The following is a 13540-nucleotide window of genomic DNA, read 5'->3' as shown; positions in this document are numbered from 1 at the left end:
AGTGCTGTCCGTAATTGATGTTCATAACTTGTGTGCTTGACTCTTCTATCAGAAAGTGCTTTTAAAGTGTGAGATGATGCATAAAACACCCTTTTCAAGCAAATGAAAACACAACAGTCAAGGTTAACTGAAGTGCAGCGGCATCAGGGAAGGAGACAAGATACTCCTTCCCCAAAAGGCTGGAGAGGAACTCGTAGTAGTGGAAATTCGTCACGCATGGTGTGAAGAGACGGGAATACTTGGCAGAGGGTCTGATTTTTGGTCTCAGTTCAGCGAGTTCCTACCTGGATTCGGCTGTTCGGTCTCTTAAATCTGGGCTTCCTGAGGCCTGGCCCCGAGCAGGGCTCGCTTGTTTTCAGTGGAATGGCTGCGGTTGCTGGGGGAGGAAAGAGTCCCTCGAAGCATGTGGCATCTGCCCTGTCCCTGCTGAGCTGGCTTAGCGTGTCACCAGGCAGCTGGCAGCAGGCCCCTAAGGGGCTTGTGTGCCGAGGGGGAAGGTGGCCAGGATATGGCACTCGCAGTCAGAAGGAGCATGGGTTCAGCCACTGGTTTTATGGGGATTCTGGAGCCGTTTAGGCTGGGCTTCTGTTTACGTACAGTACTGTCGTGGAGCCAAAGTGCTCTAGCAGCGAAGTACTCGTGTAGCGTTGCAGTCCCTTTTGATTTCATGTAATCAGACCTCACTGAAGTGGGTATTTAATCAACCTCTTCCCCCGATTCTTCAGCCTGTCAATTCTGTTTCTTCCTAACTTGTTCTTAAATGCCTCTATTGATTGCTTTCTGCGATAATAGCCTCCACAAAAACCTGCAAATTTATTCCAGCACCCTAGTAAGAAGGCCTTACTTTAGGCTGTTTGTTTTCTTGATGTCATATTGAAGTTGATTTTACTGATTTTTTTGTCTTCTTGCACTTGGATGTAGATTTACCTTTTTGTAGGTGCCTTTCACGTTTGTGACTTGTTGCTGCGTCATCCTTGGACATTCTTCCGTGGAGGCTGTGCAACCCTGACTCCTTTTAACTTGATTAATAGAGCTTGAGTTTCAAACCGCTTGATTCTTCTAGTGCTGCTAATTGATATAGGGCATCCAAAAGTGGTTGCCTTATTGTGGATGAGAACTTAGGAGCCTTGGTAACAGAAGGAGCACTTGATTTACTTGAAGACCTACTCCTTTTCATGCATTTCCTACTGTATTTGTCACTTTTGCAATAGGATGATACTCCTCCTGAGCGCGTCCTGCTTTGTGTGGCTGATTATTCCTGGTTTTGTTGGTTTGCACTTGGCCCTAGTGAATTGCATCTTGATCCGTCATTGGAACCTGGATGAAATGAAAGAACAGGCTGAAGGCTGCCTACTACCGTGCTGGCAGCCTGCCTGGGCATAGTGTGAGCTCTGCGGACTGAACGAAGGTGTCCTGTCAAGCTAGGTTACCCCTGCAGACCCTGGGGCCCTCATTAAAGGGCTGTTCCTTTCCTGTGATTCATGGCACTGGTTTGGTGTCAGAGCATTGATGCCAACCCCCAGTAAAGTTATTTGACCTATTTGCCACTCCCTGCTAGCTTAATCTCGTCAAATCCTAGCTAATTTACCATAAATAACATACAAAAGCATACGAAGTGCTATGGAAATCAAGTTGGAAAACGTCTAAGTCCCATCCGTAGAGCCTGTTGCCCCACTCTAGAAGACATTAGATGGAAGTGATGCAACCCGTAGTTGCCATTTCTTCTTGAAATCAAAGTTACAGTGATGGATATGGAATTCCTGGCTCTTCTCCCCACCCCTTCCCTCAACATATTTGCTTCTCTTCTTTTTTTAACCTCCTTTGCTTGGGCTGCGTGCTGTAAAGACACACAGGCAGCAGACAGAAGGTTGCAAGCCTTTAAGGGATTGGCTAATTCTTGGAAGAAACGTGACAAAGCGCTAGGCTTTGCTATGACACGAGGAACTGCAAACAGCAGCTGGGGGCGGAGGGAAGCTAGTGCTGACTATCAGGAAGGCATTAGGGGAGAGTAAAGCTGTGAATGTGTTACTTAAACCACTTCCACTCTTGATTCTGATGTTCCCAAGCAAGGGACTTTTCCTTCTTTTTTTTAACTTAAAAAGATCTTGCCTCAAATGAGCTTGTGATGGGAGCTGCTCTGGCAATTCAGAAAGGTTATCGCTGTTTAAGAGCTTTCTCTGTGATCAAGAAGTTGATGCTGCACTTGAACAGTCACCCTGTTTTCATGCCATCTAATCTTTCCTTGCAGGGACTGTGCCACAGTCATCTCTAGGAATGTTGCGGGGAAGAGGGTTTACCTGACTTCTGTGCTCTGATATCTGCCAAAGAGGCAAAAAAATATTAAAAATACATATAAAAATAAATGTTAGGGCTCTCCTGGTCAAGTACCTTTCATTGATGCTGGTCTAACCAAGACCTCTTGGAAAAACATCCAGCTTGTGCTGCCAAGGTGACAAACGGTGTTGCTCATATGAAAGCATTGCTGTTATTTTTATGCGTATCGCAGTAATTCTAAGGATTCCACAGAGAAAACCCAACAGCTCTAAAGCCACCTGTACCGCTATGAATCTTTTGGTATTTTTTTTCCATGCAGTTAATAACACTTTTTTCTTCTTCCACCTCCTCTTCTGCAGTTTCAGCTTCTTGCCTCAGCGTTATTTAAGTCTGGCTCGGATTTCACCACTCTTGGTGAGTATTGTGTAGCAGAGGAATCATACTAAGTATGCTCCCTCTTGTAAAGATCATTACTGTTCATTTTTGTTCTTGTTTTCTTTTTTTTTAAATATATTTATATCAAAAGCTTACAATTCTTCGGAGTATTGAGAGCCCTTTTCTGTTTGAATGCGCGAAGTGCCACATTATAGGCATTTGAGAGGGTGTATAATGACCAGTGTCCAATGCCTCGAGCCCATATTTAAAACATCTGTCACCAGTGGTTTTAAATCCATGCCTCTGGGGAGTATTTTGTGTCTCTTAATACATCTGATGCTTTACTGTTACCCAAATAAACAGAAGCTTTGGTCAGAATAAAGTAACTCCCGTCATGTCACTTTGGAATCTCACAGCATGGCTACGGCTCTGTGTGCTGGGATAGCTGCAATTCCTGGAGTAGTTTGGTTTGCTCTGTTCTTTGCAAAACGACTATTTTGGGCAGAATGTCAAGACTGAAGACAGCAGTGGCGTGTAGGTCTGAAAACAGGAGGTCTGAGCCAAAGCCATAATTTGTTTTGCTATTCTATCCAGTTAACTCTTCTCAAGGGTTCAGATGTTAATCCTGGGCAAGCTATAGGAAGGCTATTGGCATAATTCATCTTCCTGTGGTTGTGTTGCCATCCCGTTACCGAGCTCTTGCTAGGAGCGTGGATGACTTCACTTTTTGACAAATGTATAATTCCCAATCTAAGGAACTGAGGGAAGAAAAAAGCCACTGCTCTGTCTGCCCCGCTGGGTGAGGAAGCTCTGCTGAGCTTGTATGCTTTGGAGGATGTCACCTAGTTGATGCTATTTCTTAAAATATGGATTTTTGAAGAAAGAAAGCACTTGTTTCAGGAAAGCTTGCCCTCCCCTCCCAAGTTCTAAGTGCTTTAAAAGATGAATTAGTTTATCCTGCCGTAACACCACTGTTTTGCAGTACAATGCTGTAGTCAGAGATTGGCTTTACAGATAGGAGGACACATACATCAAGTAGTGCTGCTGAAATAAAACAACCAAGCCCTCCTTGATTTGATTAACTTGGTTGGCTTTGATTAACTGAAGTGAATTAAAGAGCATTCTTTTGAGATACCAGTGATTTAAGGAAATACAAAGCAGAGGAAATCGTTGCATGCCCGCTCCATTGTTCTTGCTGTTGATGGTTTAAGTATGGGGATTTGGATAAACAATGCTGCTGCGGTAGACTAAACCCTCCCCTGTCGGGAGGAGGCACTTCACAAAACGAGTTGGCGAAGACCCTGTGCCAAGACTCAGGCTGGGACCTCAGTGCAGTCCAGGGATTAAATAACAGCTCTTAACTTGGGACTCCTACCATCAGCAGAGCTTGTCTCAAGAAAAACTGCAAGCAGCACAAGTACCAGTTCTGGCTAAGACAGCCGTGAGATAATGAGGAGAGCCTGAGGACAGAAGAAACGAGGCACCAAATAAAAATAGCTACAGAGATCTTGTTTTCTGGGACATCACAGCGGTCCCCTGAGGACTGTCGCTTCCCCAATTTCTTTAGGACTGTCCACGAGCCTGACAGCCGTTTGCTTATTGCTTTTTATGGAGTTTTAATTTCGGTGTTGGCTTGGGGTGACACGAACTGTGTCCGTGTAGGGATGCAGTAGGTGGGATGGGGAGCTGGTGGCCTTGTTAGTAGGATGCTACAGATGTGAGCTGGGCCGTAGTGGGGAATAAAGCTGTTAACACTCATCGCTGGATGTATTCACGGGCAAAGGGGTTAAAGCAGAAGCAGCAGATAGTTAACGGCCATCCAGAATTGAAAACTGATGTATTCTGCAGCTAAACTGAGCATTTAAAGCAGTGAGTGCTGACGAGCTTTCCCTTCTCTTCCTCCCCCAGGATTTTCAGACGTCGACCACACTTACGCGCAGAGAACTCAGCTGTTTGATACACTAGTCAACTTCTTTCCGGACAACATGACCCCTCCGAAAGGCAACCTGGTAGACCTCATCACGCTGTAACGGAGCAATCACTGGACACGTGGAAGAGGGGAAAAGCATCCATTTTCAGTATTTTAATTTTTTTACTGCATTGATTGACTGCTGGGATGAAGTAATATAGTAACCCCTAGGTGTTTGAGAGGGGTTTTATACTTGTATGGTGAATCCCTGAAGCTTTTCCCTTGGAGTAGGTTAATAAAAATGTAACTGACATACTTCTGACTAAATACATATATTTTTTCTGACTTTGAATTTTTGAGTTAGCAAATGTAAGGAGAAAAGAGGGGGGAAGAGAAGAAAATAAAACCCCATCACGCGGTGATTGTTTCTGCCTGTCGGGAAAAATTGAGATTCATGGGCTGTCTGGAATTAAAGATGATGGGTTTTATTTTGGGTTTCATGGGAGAGGGGGTGGCGGTTCTTTGCTCATGTAGCTAGCCATGATATATTGTTTTGTCCTACAACTTCATTCTCAGCAGCTGAATAACTTGGCAGCAGGACACTGGCGTGTGTTGAGGTAATAGTAATGTATGTGTCTCGAGTCTTGTAATCGCAGCGTGTCATGTGAAGGGAGCATGTGTTACAAATTGTCTGTCTCCTTGTCTGAGATCCTGGCTGGCAGCAATGTCAAATTGCATTTGATATCAGTTTCAAACCTAAATACCTAAATGCCTAGCTTCCATTCTCTGGAGCCTTCCACTTAGACCTGACAGACAAGTGGGAGCTCTGGAGAAACTGTCAGAAAACGGGAGTGCTGGGGTTGTCTGCACAGGCTCCGTTTCAGGGATCGCTCTGTTCTTGCTGCCGCGCTCTCCTGCTGAGAAACTTTGCAGGTCCTCACAGAGCTCTGCAGAACTGGGTCTTCCACGCGCACACCCAACCTCTGCAACCCGACCCTGGGTTGGGTGTAGGATTTCTGAAGCAGATTGTCTTCGTTTACATCCACCTTATGCTTCTGTGTGCATTTGTCAATGTGTAAATGTAAAGAGGTTTGCTCCAAACAGCTTGTCTCCTCTCTGTGTAGTGCAGCTTACTTTTAATCGCATTTTAGACCTCAGTCTGAGCGTGAGGGAGGCCTTTCTAGCATAAACCTCTTCAAAATCAAGCTGATGCATATGTATAGAAAATATATTCTTCCTTGCTGAAAGCCTTCTTTATAAATAAGGTAAGGGCTCGGTGCTGCACTGTGAAGTGGAACGAAGGACGCGCGTACCCAGCATTAGCAACTTCTTGCATTCAGTGTCAGTAAGCATTCAGTACAAACTGGCTGATGTAAATATTTGTGTGACTGCAAAGCTTTATGTCCAGAAATGTTCATGCCGGTAGGGTATCATTGCTGCACTCACTATGGCTACACGGCTCCTGTTGAACTTGATGGAAGTCTTGTGTGTGCAAAGACGATTTGGACTCTTGAAATAAAGAGTTAGTGAAGTGTCTTTTTCAGAGCTCGAGTGTCTGCTTGCTTTGATTGCATTGTACTGCCTCTTTATCATGTTCTTTGTGTGACTCCCGTAGGTCTGGCGTATTAGAAATAAATTGTAAACCCCCGTACTAGTGATTAATCACCCGGAAAGGAACAACGAGGCAGAGGTTGGGCTTGGCTTTGTCTGCAGGGAGGGCTATACAGATGCAATGCTTTTAAGTAACCTGTAACTTGAGGCTGTTTAGAAACTGTATACTTCGGTGGATGGCAAATCAGATGTCTGTGGAAGAATCCGCTCTGTACGTAGTGCATAAAGTGAAATCTGATTAAATTGTTTCTTTGAAGCACGGAAATTTTTTTCCAGTGACATGGAAAGTTTTAGGTCACTGCAAGGTTTTCCAGCGTGCTAGGTTTGCACATGCTTTGTTAGGAACTAGTTAGAGTTTGGGATATGAATGTAGTTACCCTGGGGGAGTTTTCCAAATTGAGTTTTCCACCAAGGTTGAACTGAGCCCACCTGATACAACCAGCCGAAATGCTGCAGCCCGTGCTTCTATTCATGCACCTCTGAGCCTATAAAATAGCTGGACTGAGCAGCCATGGCAAGTAGGTGGTGGGAGTTCAGAAATGCTAAAGGCTGTGTGAATGGCATTGCTGCTGAGCTGGTTGGTGTTAGAGAAATTCAATCAAAACTCACTTTATCGGGGTGCACGCAAAGCCTGGCTCGGTCACCGTGCTGCAGCGTAGATGAATTCCTTGTCTGAGCTAGGCGAGCCTTGCTTCTGTAAGACGGGTGATCCTAGCTAAAGAGAGCACTTGAGGATGATCAAATATTGACCTACCTTTATCCAGAGCCGATCGATTTCAACTCACATGAGCACAGTTTATGGATTACAGCTGGTCATTAACCAACAGAAACTATTTGCTCGGCTTCGGAGTATTTGTGGAGCAGCAGAGGCACCCTGTGGCCGGGGAAGTTAATCCAAAGCGAAGGCTGCTTGTGGCCTTGCCAAGGGTATTTCCTGGTTCCGTGTCCTTAACTTGAATTATTCCATTGCATTGCTGTATGCAACACTACCTGATCTTAAAACCAATTAAAAAATTCTGAGCAGGGAAGTATATGCTTCCTTTCAAAACAGGCCAGCTATTAACGAGCAGGAACAGAGAGTTTGATTTTAATTACACGCAGATCTTTAAAGATGGTGATGGTGATCCAGGGAAGTGTTAGATGTGACCACTACAGAAATTCTGAAGGACAAATAGAAAGACCTCCTCGATCTGAAAAGAGCCACCTGAAAATGTTTCCCAGCGCAGTGCGTGCGGTGTTACAAGTAGACCAGCTGTGCGTGAGACTCTTTCGAGCCTCACCCTCACCGCGTGCAGGCTGTAGCAGAGGCTGCTGCTTAGCATAAAGGCAAGCACGCTACTTGCCTTTAGCTTATATAAAGAGGTGACATTGTGTACAGATTTAACACTGCGTTATCTTTGCGTTACAGTAGTTTAAATGATATATTAACTTATTATTTTGTGGATCAGCTCTTTGGAACGTGGAAGTATTCTTTATGGGAAGCTGTACCTGTGAAGTGATGTTGTCCTTGAGAAATAAAGCCCGTCAGGTTTGATGCTGGCCACTCAGATTAGGCAAAATTGAATATCTTAATATTTATACAGCCCCTCAGGGTAGTCCCACGGCAGAAGTCCTTCAGGGTTCTTCCAGAATGACCCGGAGGTGTATTTAGGCAGCGATACCCAGCCACGTAAATAATCATCGGGGTTTGGTTCTGTTTGCCCGGGATTGCCCTGGGCGCACACAGGCACGTGCTAGCTCAAGGACTGAGCTTGGACTTTCTGCCCTTTTCAAAATAAGGGCAGGGTCTGGCCAACCGAGCCGTGAAGTCCCAGTTGAAAAGATCTTTTTCAAAAGTATTTGCCTTGTGCAGTAGCAACTAGACTGAAATCAGGGCACTTTCCTATAAAACACACTGCAGCTCACCTGCATCGAGTTTGTACTGAAATAAGGTTGCAGTGAGGAGCCTGAATTGGATTGCTGATTTTTTTTTTCCTCACTAATTAGAACAACCCAGACCAAAAAATGAATGACGGAGGAGTCTGTTGGTAAATGACTCAAACCCACCTACCTGCAGCCATGCAGGGAATTTCAGAGGCACGGAGCGAGTGGCAAGGGATGATGATAGCTTTATCTCTGTTTTTCCTTAATAAGCAGCCACGGGTGCCAGGATCTCCATTAGCTGCTTCTTCCAGAGCAGACTCCTTCCACGGCAGAGTAATTACTCTGCAGGAGTGTTTTCCGCAGGGCTTTGCGGAACAGCTGGTTTCTGAATCATTTTCCTGATGCGTGCACATTTTGAGAAGGGAGTTCTCTTTGTCGCAGCGCTCTGCGCCCATCTCGCCCTGCCGGGGAAGCTTGCGCTTGTGAACGCTGCAGGCAACGGGCGATAAATTCAGAGCGGGGTTCTGGAAACCACTCGAATCATCTTGTCTTCGTTGGCTCTTACTCTAAGAAAAGTTAAGCATTAATGCCACTTGTTTCAAAGGCAGGGAGGTGGCGGGTACCTGTAGTCCTACGCCTTTCAGGCTGGAGAAGGACTGACGTAGAGCTCCTTGAATTAAACTTTCTGTGTGGATTAGCTCTGAGCATCCTTGGGCTTGGATGCTCCTACGCCTCCCTACGTGTCATAGTTCTGTTGGTGTAACGCTGTGCTGCTTTTGAGGAAAATGGCAAAAATGTCATAGATACGTGCCCAGATGTGTTTCCGTTCGGTATCTTTGTATTTAGAAGTGGGAAGATGTCTCGTGAAACCTTGAGTCCTGGTGTATGCTTCGAATTTTAGCTTATTAGTGAGGATTTTCCCGGGGTTGGGGAATATTTGGCTATTGTCAGGAGAAGCCCTGATGGTAAAAACTAATTCACGTACGTCTCTGGGAGTGCTCGTGCTGTTTTGTAGCTGGAGCTGTCACAGAAACAGAGGCGGGCCTACTTTAAAATAAATGTTTGCTGCTCTGATTAGAAGAAATTAACAGGAAAAACTGAGCTTGGCCATTCCAGTAAGTGTACGTGATGACTTGGAGGTGTCTTATTTTGTGAAAGGAGAATGTAGGAACAACAGAGATGTGACTTGCTGTTAGTACAGACTAGTAGTTCGTAAGTGTAAATATTGTTAACGCATAAATGTACTTTCGGAAGCTCATTAGTGTATTTAAATGCCTCTGGGTAGCCCTGATCGTATTGTGGCGTGGAAAACATGCTAGAAGTTCAAGTTGTGGTCATGATTTCTGGGCAAAACCCCCTTTTCACTGAAAACTTCCGTTGTAATGAGAAGTCGGAGTGGAACGAGTCGTGTACCGTACTGGAACCATTACACTAGTATGTGGCTCGGTGCTTAGATAAATTGACTCCACGTGCTTTTGTTTGTAGGTAAAGCATCTAAACCCAGTTTCAGAGTGGTTGTGGAGCCAGTTAACGACTTGTTTGTTGCCATTTGAAAGGGTTCCACCAGAAAATGCCACGGCTGATGCCAGCAGCTTTTGGCGTCCTGGCAGAGCTCAGAGAACTGGATGGAGGTTGGGTTATTCATGCCTTGGTTATTATGTATGTAAACCTCTGACGAGGGGATAGCGGTCATGGGGCTGTTTGTAATGCCAGCTGTATGGCTTGGGACTAAAGGTGTGCGTGTCAGCATCTTCCCCAAGCATGAAGGTAGCATATTGCTGCTGTCCCCTTCTGCTTTCACATATCTGAACTCAATTTGTTGGTGCGATGGGCTCCGAATACTTGCTGTGACCCAAATTCAGCGCTCTCCTTCCCAATATAGCCACGGACTTGCAGCAGCTGTCAACATAGCACTTCAGCACCTTGAAATCTTAATTTATACTTGGTGGAGGCAAAGGTTTGTGTTGTTTTGGCCTCCAGCTGCTTGCTCCAAGGCAGCACAGCCCTTACTGATGGCCTGGAAAGTGCACGTATTCGAGTGCTGTCAGAAATCAGTTGGTGTGGCCAGCTCTAGCGTGGCATTGCAGTTCCTGGAAAAAAGCAAGCTTGCTATGTGAAGAACTGAAGACTGGCTCTGCCGTGTTAGTGTTTGGGTTTTGCTGCTATTTTAAAGGAAAATCTCACTTGTGTATTTGCTGTCCTGTATAATGGGTAAAGCACGGTCCCCTCTGGGTGTTCCCCTGTTCACTGCGACCCAGTCTGTGCCTTCAGACACCCCCAAGGTACGCGGATAAAGGTGGATGGAGCATCTCCTGAAGGATTCGAGGAGGTTGGACCTGGGTGACGTTCAGGAGGCATCAGTTTCTGCACCACCATCCTCGAGCTGCTTCCTTTGCAGAGCTCCTTCCTTTTGCCTCGGAAGCAGCCAGCAAGGACCTTGGTGAATTAATGTTCTCCGCTGCTCTCCTTCCAGGGGGAGCACGGGGTTCAGAGTTCCCAGCTGCAGCGTGCTCCTAGTTTTTTGTCTCCTCTGCCAAGCTGGAGTGCGGGGCTGTGGTGAGCCTGCCCTCCTGTCTTAGCATCTTAGTGAAGAGCAGGTGATGATACCAGCTTCACCCCCGTAATTGTTGAAGGGCTTCTACCTCCTCTCACTTGTGTAATCCTGAATCTTTTACAGGTGTAGACAAGCAGCAGGTAGCTGGGGCATCTTTTATTTCCCCAGTGTAGCAAGACAGAGAGGGAAGTGGACTTGGATAATGCAGTAGTAGCTCATGAGAGTGCGTGTTTAGGATGTGATGTCTCTTTCGTGGAATGACTTGCAGGCTCTTAGGCAGCTCTGCTATTTAGGGCAGGTTTTCTTCCCGTGTCCTGGACCCTCTGGTTCTCTTTCAAATGGATGTGATGGAAGACCAGGACCTTCTAGTCCTGGAGCTTCACCCTGGGCTTTGATCCTCTCAGCAATTTCAAGGAGAAGCCAGCTGGGCCCAAACTCCTAAACATACCGGGGCTGTGCAGCACAGTTGACTGTCAAGACCATGTCTTGTGGCCTGAAAAGTTCTTAAAAGAACCTAAAAATGCTCTTAGCTTTCTTGTGGGGTGATTAAGGGAATTTCAGCTACGTTTTAATCAATAGGATGGTGGCAAGGCTAGACCAAAATGGTGACCCCGGTGGCTGCAGTCTTCTCAGCTTTCCAAATACCAGTGGACAGGTTTTTCTCCCCAGTGATGAGAAATTAAACTTTAAATAACCTGACTTTGTCACGGGCCGCCCGAGGGACCGAATCATTTCATATTTCACTGCGCAGAAAAGCGCCACAGCGTGTGAGCGGGTCCACTCACTGAAGAACCTACTCGGAGGCTGAAAACTGACTTTTTTTTTTTTGAAGCCTAGAAAAAAGCTCAATCTCAGCTCTTTTTAAAAGAGGCAAGTGTCTTTTTATCAATCTGTGCCTCCTCAGTTGCAAGTCAGTGACTTGACTGCAAATCATCGAGTCTGAGCACCACCTGAATCCTTGTGCCCCGCAGCTGTGTGTGGCAGCCCCAAGGTGATGGCCTGAAGCACTGCAGAGAGCTCCTGTGTCGGTTCCAGCTCCTATATCGATGTGACTATTACTTTTTTCTAACCACAAGGTAGCTGTTACACTGCTGACTTAATTTCCCCTCTTGTCCGCCGTGGTAAGTGGAAAGGCACGCCGGCAGGGGATGCTGAATTTCCTCTCTTCCTCCTCCTTCTTAGCCTTCCCCCCTCTCTCTCCGTCCCGTTGGTGTTTTGACATGCCAAAGAACCTCTCGCTTCTGAAGCTGTGGTGCTGGAAAACAAAAAAACCCAGCTAGCAGGAGCTGTTCCTATCCACCAAAGCTGCCTTCCAGCAGGAAGTGATGCGATGTGTTGGGAGACCTGAGCCCAGGGGCCCTAAACCTTGCAGACCACGTCGCCATGGGGCAGAAAGGAACAGACTCCCTTGGTCTGTTCTCAGTCGACAAGAGACTATTCCAGTCCTGGTGGGGTATGTTTAGGTGCTGAGGTGCAGCGTGCCACTTTTTAGAGGTATCGAGGAAGCCTGGTGAACGCTTTTCCTTTGAGCATTCTGTTTGGAAACGCTAAATCTGCCTCTCCTAATAGCTCAGGAGCTTGGGGTCCTGCAGACTCGGGTGTCCCTCTGAGTTCCCCTTGGTGCTTCTGCTGCCACTGGGGCCTGGGGCAGCCGAACGGGCTGGCAGAGAGCATCCAGGGGGTGAACACCGACTGCGTGCGTGGTCCAAGAGCAGCTCAAACACCAAACCCTCCTGCCCTGCTGGGTACAGGCATCGTTCCTGGACTCTGGTGATTCCCCATCCTACCCCTTCCAGCTAAATGGGTTATTTCTGGTCAGCCTGGGCTGTTCGTTTGCTTCCTTGGCATAATTAAGTCACCTTTGGTCGTTGATGGGTTGACATGCGAGCCTCGTGCTGTGCGTAAGTGCTGCGAGGAACACCTACTGCTGTAGTTACGTTGTATGTAATGTACATAAGGAGAGAATGTATTTTGTTCATTTTTTCTTAATAAAAATGTATATGCTAGCAAGGGTGTTTATCTTAGATCTGTTTTAACAGCGCTTGCTTCCGAGGATGGAAAAGGAGCCGCGAGCACCTCGCACGAGCGGTGCCGGGGCTGTGAAACCAGGAAGGAACAGGCAGCTAGAACAGAGGCTGATGCAAACCACTGGCTTTTAATACTTAAATTCCTTTTTTTTTTTTTTTTTTTTTTTTTTTTCCCTCCTCTCCCTCTTGCATAACTGGAAACTTGCTCCATCCAACCTAGAACAAAATGTTTTTTTTGGGGCACGCAAAGGCAAATGGAAAGGCGGCACCCACTTGCGGAGGATGCTTGGCGCAGGGGTGCCAGCTTTGCTTTCACAGCCTGACCCAGCCATGAGGTGGGCAAAATGCAGAGTCAGAGAGACCGATAAGGGACCTCTCCCTTCCCTCCTTGCTCAGAGTCACCCACGTGTGCTGTAGCGGCTTTGGCTACCCGGGCATCTCGACCTCAGATGGTTGCACGCCGTGCACACGCTGGCACTGCGGTGCTTGGTGCTGACTCCAAGCAGCCAGAAAAGGAGAGCTGGGGGGCAATTTTAATTTATTTATTTTCTCTGTGATGCAGAACAGCTTTGATGTAGCTGGAAAAAAAAAAAATAAAAATCATTTTCCTTTGCTCAGAGCAGCCTGTTCCTGCACGGTGAACTCTCTGTGGGGTTGGTCCTTTAACCAGGGCTACCAAGAGGGTGATGGATGCTCGGCTTTGCTTGGTGTAGGGGGAAAGGAGCAGTTTTGGCTGGCTATGGCCTTCTGGGGTCTTCTAAAGGCACTGGGGACTCTAACAGGCAGTGATGGGGCTGCCTCACCCGCACCAGCTGAGCATCCCTCCCTTTTGGGTTTTCTCCCCTTAATTAAGGTCAGGTTTTCCTCATTATCCTGCTTTCTTTGGCATGGCAAAAATACAAGCTGGGCATCTCTGAAGGTCTGGGC

The 13540-nt window shown here is 46.6% G+C and overlaps 1 protein-coding gene across 1 annotated transcript in view; it reads left to right on the top strand.

Moving 5' to 3' along the window:
* MKLN1 (muskelin 1) overlaps nt 1-6106 on the top strand; it is a 62047-nt gene extending 55941 nt beyond the window's left edge. Inside the window, exons 12-13 of the mRNA XM_035315510.1 lie at nt 2634-2688; nt 4558-6106. Coding sequence (XP_035171401.1) covers nt 2634-2688; nt 4558-4679 — 177 coding nt within the window. The 3' untranslated portion in view covers nt 4680-6106. The remainder of the gene's footprint in view (nt 1-2633; nt 2689-4557) is intronic.
* Nucleotides 6107-13540: the final 7434 nt, after the last annotated feature.

Source organism: Oxyura jamaicensis, chromosome 1, assembly GCF_011077185.1.
Source record: "Oxyura jamaicensis isolate SHBP4307 breed ruddy duck chromosome 1, BPBGC_Ojam_1.0, whole genome shotgun sequence".
Taxonomy (NCBI): domain Eukaryota; kingdom Metazoa; phylum Chordata; class Aves; order Anseriformes; family Anatidae; genus Oxyura; species Oxyura jamaicensis.
Note: the sequence above shows the minus strand (reverse complement) of the source record. Positions and strands in the feature narration are given on the sequence as shown.